Source organism: Austrofundulus limnaeus, unplaced genomic scaffold, assembly GCF_001266775.1.
Source record: "Austrofundulus limnaeus strain Quisiro unplaced genomic scaffold, Austrofundulus_limnaeus-1.0 Scaffold408, whole genome shotgun sequence".
Taxonomy (NCBI): Eukaryota; Metazoa; Chordata; class Actinopteri; order Cyprinodontiformes; family Rivulidae; genus Austrofundulus; species Austrofundulus limnaeus.
This window is the reverse complement of record NW_013952810.1, coordinates 225,309-232,587: the sequence shown is the minus strand read 5'-3', so window position 1 is coordinate 232,587 and position 7,279 is coordinate 225,309. Positions and strand designations below refer to the sequence as shown.

Here is a 7,279-nt window from a genome sequence, read left to right as displayed (position 1 = left end):
ACACACACACACACACACACACACACACACACACACACACACACACACACACACACACACACACATAGCTAAAAAACAACCATAAAAATTTAAGAAACCAATAAACATAACCAGAATGTCCTGAAGGAACTGAACATTTTGTTATATGAATGGTTTAAGTAGCATAAAAATTGTGGAAGGAGAAGCTGTCCAAAAAAAATGTACCCATTCAAAGTCAATGGGAATAAAACTGCTTAAAAATTGGGATTGCTAAAAAAGTATAAAAAGTTATGTTGCCAGAAGTATTTGCCGGAATGTCCTGAATGAGCTGAACCTTTTGATACATGAATAGTTTAAGTAGCACAACAATTGTGGAAGGAGAAGTGGTGAAAATGCTTGTGTGAATGCCTCTTGCTGATAACTTTAGCTGAAGAACAGCTAAGAAACCTTCTCCTTCCCCAATTTTTATGACTTTTGAAATCTTAACTCTTTATACTTTTTATCAATTTCAGTTTTTTAGCAATTTTGATGATGATGATGATGATGTCATCAGTGACTTCACAGTCTGTTCCAATGGAAATGCATAAACAAAGCAGCTAAAAGTTACCTTTTAGCTGCTTTATGTCGATGATGATGATGTTATCAGTGACATCATGATTTTGTTTCTTAGAATATACAGTATATACTGTATATCTGCTGGTATATCTGCTATATGTCCTGCTGGAGTGTGACTTGATTTATGTCATGTCAATTGATACTAATACAGTATCAGAATGGTTTCAATTTGTACTTCTCCTCATAAAATCATAATTTCACTCTGTCCAGGAGGATAATATTTTTTAACAACAAGCCGTAATGAAATAGGAGTAACGACTTTCTACTTCTTATCTTTTAAAAAATGTATGGAGTAGAAAGTACAAATAATTATGTGAAAATGTAAGGAGATTCCGTTGTTGCTAAGATACAGACACAACACCCCAGTGCATTTGTGACAATATCTGGTGATTTTAATCATGCCTCACTCTCTGCTACACTGCCAACATTTCAACAGTTTGTCAGCTGTTCTACCAGAGAAAACAAGACATTGGATTTGTTTTACACAAATGTTAAGGATTCTTATATCGCCAATGCAAGACCTCCTCTGGGTAATTCAGATCACAACCTTGTTTATCTCTGCTCAAAATATAAACCACTTGTTCAGAGACAACCTGTAACTACAAGGACTGTGAGAAAGTGGTCACAGGAAGCTGAAGAAGCCCTACAGGGATGTTTTGAAGCTGCAGATTGGATTGTTCTTTGCCAGCCACATGGAGATGACATAAATGCCATGACTGAGTGTGTGACTGACTATATAAACTTCTGTGTGGACACCACCATCCCCAGCAGAACAGTGAGATGCTTCCCTAATAACAAACCCTGTATCACCAGTGAGCTAAAGCAACTGTTAAACAAGAAAAAAAGGAGCCTTTAGGGATCGAGACAGGGAGTTATTGAGGAGTTTACAGAAGCAGCTCAAAGTCGAGATCAGAGACAGCAAGGAGGTTTATCGAAAGAAGCTGGAGAGTAAACTGAAAAGGAACAATATCAGAGATGTGTGGTCAGGGATGAAGAAGATCACAGGTTTCAAGCAAAAGGAGAATTTGATGGATGGAAGTCTGGACAGAGCAAATGAGCTGAACACATTCTTCAACAGGTTCAGCTCAGGAACAAGCTCATCTTCCTCCTCTCCTGCCCCCAGCCAAACAGACATCTCACCCTCCTTTGACCCACAGCTGTCCTGTCAAACCTCAGATGTTTTATCTTCAACCTCAGTCATGGACTTTTCTTCTACATCCATAAGTTTGTCTTCAACTAAATCAGGAGATGCTGCTGCTCCCTTTCCCTCCCCTTCCCACTTTTCTGTATCTAGAAGTCAGGTGAAGAGGCAGCTAGAGAGACTGAACCAGAACAAGGCTGCAGGTCCAGATGGTGTTACYHCCAGAGTCCTGAAGGCCTGTGCAGACCAGCTCTGTGGGATTCTGCAACACCTCTTCAGCCTTAGGAGAAGGAGACCCAGGAGAAGGTGCCATTGTTGTGGAAGACATCCTGTCTGGTTCCAGTTCCAAAGAAAACTCACCCATCAGCCCTCARTGACTATAGACCTGTTGCCCTGACATCCCACATCATGAAGGTCCTAGAGAGACTCCTGTTGACCCACCTGTGCAAGCAAACAAGCACACATCAGGACCCCCTGCAGTTTGCTTATCGTCGTGGAGTTGGAGTTGACAACGCCATCATACACCTGCTTCAACAAACCCACTGTCATCTGTACAAAGCAGGCAGCACTGTGAGGATCATGTTCTTTGATTTCTCCAGTGCTTTTAACACAATTCAGCCTGAGTTGCTTTGTCTGAAACTCCAGAAGGCTCCGGTGGAGGCCTCAACAATCGCCTGGATCAAAGACTACCTGACAGACCACAGTTTGTGAGACTGAAGGACTGTGTGTCTAACCAGGTGGTCAGCAGCACAGGAGCACCACAGGGAACTGTACTCTCACCATTCCTGTTCACACTGTACACTTCAGACTTCCAGCACAAGTCAGACTGCTGTCATCTACAGAAATACTCAGATGACTCTGCAKTTGTTGGRTGTATCAGAGATGGACAGGAAGCTGAGTACAGAGAGCTGGTGGACCGCTTTGTGACATGGTGTSGGAACAATCATCTCATCTTGAATGTGAACAAAACACAGGAGATGATTGTAGATTTCAGGAGAAATAGTGCTAGATCAAACCCTDTTTCCATCATGGGAGAAGAAGTGGATATGGTTGAGGAATATAAATACCTCAGTGTTCATCTGGTCAAAAGACTGGACTGGAGACTCAACAGTGAAGCAGTCTACAAGAAAGGACAGAGCAGACTGTACTTCTTAAGGAAGCTGAGATCCTTCAATGTCTGCAGCAAGATGCTGCAGATCTTCTACAAGTCTGTTGTTGAGAGCGTCATCTCTTCTGCCATCATCTGTTGGGGCAGCAGCATCAGAGCCAGGGACCTAAAAAGGCTAAACAACCTGATAAAAAAGGCTGGTTCTGTTCTGGGGACGACTGTGGAATCTCTGGAGATGATGGTGCAAAGAAGGATTTTACATAAAATCAAGAACATTGTGGACAACCCTGACCATCCTCTTCATCAGACTGTCATAGAAAGACAAAGTGTCTTCAGTCAGAGGCTTCTTCAACTTCGCTGTAATACAGACCGCTACAGAAGATCTTTCCTGCCCACAGCCATCAACATCTACAATAAGTTTTTAGTTAAATGAGTTACAACAACACCTAATTTCCCTCTGGGATCAATAAAGTATTTTTGAATTGAATTTGAATTTGAGTAGAAGTAAAAAGTAGGCTGAAAAATATTTACCCAAGTACAGTACAGATAGCAAAAATTTCTACTTAAGTTCAGTTTGTTCAGTTTAAGTCAAACTTTATTAAAGACACAGAACTCTGGTCCATATTTAAAAAAGAAAAAATAAAGAAAATTAAATAAATGATTTAAAAAATGTTAAAAGTGCAATTGTTTTGTCAAGTTATCAGCATTTGTTAAAAATAAAGTCATATCTGAAAACTCTCTAAAATGTGGGCCTAATTAAATATTTTCTTTGGTCCTATTAAAAAAGACATTTTTTCACCAGCATTCAACCGCTGCCAGAGCTTGGACTGTTACCATTGTGACGACAGCTTCCTGTTCCAGTAGCCCGTCTCCAAAGAGGAGGGTATATATAGCACCATCAAGGGGACTCAGTGCAGCTGCGAGGGTGCATCACAGCGAGTGTAGTGTATAGGGAGTAGGACGAGTGTGTAGCTACTGATTGGGAAAGGCCGTTAAAAATATCTTGTACTGGAGATGTTTTAAACAACAGCACTCAGCCCTGTTCAGACTGTCAGACAATCATTAAATACACTGCAGCATATCAGCCCACTGACCCTCCTGCTGCAGGCCTCCGTTTTGGGTCATTTTGATCCAATGAAAGCAGGAGTGTTAAAATCACAACAGCCTTTAAGTAGAAAGAAAATGCAGTATTTCAGATTCCAAACAAACCATCATAATAAGGATGACTGAGTTCATCTTAACTTTGTATGTTTTTTATGAGAGCCCTAATTTCTAAAATCCTAATAACGAGTAAAATCAGCTGGATTTGTTTTGCTCCTATCTCACCCAATAAAAAGCAACAGTAACAATAAAAAGAGACTTTATTTGCTTCAGGTATATGATTTAATTTGTGTTAATTAAAAAGGTACAAAAAAGGCAGTATGAATCACAAATATATATGTATAAATGCACTGTACGCTCTGGGCAGTCATCTCCACACTCGTTTCTTTAATCTCTCATCTCATCCAGGGCCTCCACATGGTCGAGACAGAGTCTGCTGCAGACTCCTCCCTCTGTGGGGGGTTCAGGGGATGGCTCAGTGATGTTAGCAGGGGGATGTGGAGGCCAACAGGGCCGGTGTGAGGAAGTTTGGGCGAGACACTAAAGAAGGAGGACGGAGGTGAGAGGCTGGGGGGGAAGGCCAGGGGGCAGGTCAAGCTCGGAAATGGAGGCGAGGCACCGTATGTGGGGAAAGGCGGCGAGAACCAGGGGGAGGGAGGGGGTGACAGGTACTCGTGGCACGGCGTGGAGCAGGAGAGGGGCTGGAAGGGGGAGTGGGAGGAGAAGAGAAACCAGGGGGAGTCTCCTCTGCTGTCAGACGGGCAGATGGTCTCCACAGGTGCCGGGTCAGGGGCCTCGGCTGGTTTGGGCTGACGGCTGGTCTCTGAGCGGCACTTCAACCCCTCCATGAGGTGGGCACTCTGCGCCGGGGTAATCTTCTGCATGTAGCTGGACAGCTGGGACACACACTGCTGGAAACCTGCACTCTCTATGCTGAGGAGAGGTGGAGCGCTGGGCTCGGTGGGCCCGAGGGTCCTCCATGGTGCCTGGCTGTTAGGGTCTGCGTGGGGCAAAGACACACACACAGCTGGGGTAAAGTATGGGGTGAAGCAGCAACAGAAAATCCCATGAAAAGTCACAAACTCTGACTGACCGTTTCTCACGTCCCTCCTTTCGGTCCACTTCTTCAGATACTCCACAGCCAAGTCCAGAATCTCAGCTTTCTCTATTTTAGGGTTCTGGAGTCGCTGTCGTCGTTCAAATCGTTTTTATTTGAAAGGAGGAAGAGGGGGAGAAACACAGATCTTCACTGTAAACAGGTTTATGAACGCAGTTTAGTGTTCAACATGATGGCTTTGACTGGACTCACGGGATCAGAGGTGGAAAACAACAGCAAACGTCTCAGCTCAGCCAGACTATGATTTATTCGATCCCTTCTCTTCTTCTCCACAACTGGCTTCAACATCTACAAACAGGTACAGTGGAGGTTTCTGGGCTTTGACAAAGTCCACCTGCAGTTCTTGACCTCTCCATGCTTACTGGTAAATTATAACCATTCCTAGCTACAATAATCTGGGTTCCAACAAACAATCTGTTCTTAGGAGGTCAGATGGTCCCCTTTGAAACCAACCTTCATGACGACTTCAACCTGGCATTCCAACATCTGGCTCTTCAGCGGCAGAGCGTTGCAATTATCAGTTATTAATCAGAACATTGATCAACAGAGGTTAATATGACTTAAACAGTTCACGTTCATGGAAATAGTAAGGAAAATACAGTTTCCTACCCTTTTCCTACTCTTTCCGTCATCCTGGTTCCGTGATTTCCTGGTCATCCTGTCCTGACTGTTTGCTCCAAACGTCTCCCCTGCTGCCTCCACAGGCCTATAAGGAGACCAGGAGCCGACTTCTGATTGGCTGGCAGGTGTGAGCGATGACACCTGGAGGAGAGAATGGCTTTCTTATTGGCCCAGATAGAAATACTCTCACCAGTAAAAGCTTGAACTTTTCAATCAGTATCTTTAGGATTAGCTGGTTAAAAAAAGTGTGTCGGAAACTATAATCCCAAATCCCATTTTTATAACCAAATCAGACATTCCTCTTAGTGGAGCTCTTTAGACTCGTCAGACTCCAGTCAGAGACTCTTTTTTTCCTCTCTTCACTAAGCTATTTTTTTTGATTGTTTGTTTGTTTGGAACATTAACAGTACAATCTGTAAAAAATAAATCACTCATTGTTCCTTTATGGGACAGAGAAATGTACTTTAACTCTGGTAAAGTGTATTTCTATGAAGTATTTCTGAATAACTTCCATTTCAATGTATTAACCCATGCTGTTCCCAAGGAATTCATTAAACTTGTGTAGTCTTAGTTAATCAATAAGTGCTGTGGTATTCCTCTCTGTATTTAGGTTATAATAAAATCGACATTAAATGTACAATAAAAACAGTCTTTCAAAAAATAATAAAATAATCGCAAAGTCCAAATACTGTAAAAAAAACTGATACAGCTTGTACTTTCTGCAAGCACACCACTGAAACAATCATTCATTTTTAATCTGAGCAAGACACCTTGAGCAAAATCTGGATTAATCTTAAATTTGACTGCATTTTTCAAGAAAAACTGAACCTAATCCCTTGCTAAATCTTAAAAGAAAGATAAAGAAAAAATATACCTCAACAGTTAATGTGTACAATTTTACATTTATAAACAAGGGTTTGAAGGATCACCTCCTGATTTTAGAATACAATAAAATAACCTATATTTTGAGGAAATTTATTATCCTATTCAAGTGTATTTTATAGAAAATGTGACTTTCTCTTCATTAGACAGCAACAAAAGCAGCATATTCTTATAAAATGAACTGGACTGTTGAAGTTTGCTGAAAGAAGCTGAAAGCGAGTCGATAAAGTTAAAATAAGGAGAACATTTAATGCTAGAGCTAAAAACTAATAGTAGCAGAACAATGGCGAACAGGTAAAAACAACTAAACATTATTCAGAAACTAAAAATGAAAAAGAACTCTAGCTAAAAGATGAAACAATAAAATAGCTCAAAGCCAATAGGTAAAAATACTAAAAGGCCAAGAGATGAAAACAGTAAAACATCACATAAAAGCAAAAAGAAACGAAAGATAGGTAAAAGCTAAACAAAATAAAAATATAAGCTAAAATCCCAAAACTTACAGAATAAAATACAATAATAAAACAGATATGCTGAATTCAAAGAAGGGAATGTTTTTTAGAAAAAAATGCAGAGATCTTGATGTATTTTTATCAGAAATTCAATAATGCAAATATTTTGAAAAATATAAAAACAAAAACCATAGGTAGATAGATAGATAGATAGATAGATAGATAGATAGATAGATAGATAGATAGATAGATAGATAGATAGA

At 40.8% G+C, this 7,279-nt stretch overlaps 1 protein-coding gene across 3 annotated transcripts; it reads right to left on the bottom strand.

The window, feature by feature from the left end:
* Positions 1–4,186: 4,186 nt before the first annotated feature.
* On the bottom strand, positions 4,187–5,823 carry LOC106528868 (transcription factor HES-7; the record flags this gene model as incomplete). Of its 3 annotated transcripts, none has more annotated exon segments than XM_014024144.1 (5): positions 4,187–4,971; positions 5,038–5,131; positions 5,254–5,349; positions 5,515–5,553; positions 5,671–5,823. In XM_014024144.1, coding segments are annotated over 5 exon segments (1,014 nt in total), but the record flags the coding sequence as incomplete, so codon positions are not given.
* Between the last annotated feature and the right edge of the window lie 1,456 nt (positions 5,824–7,279).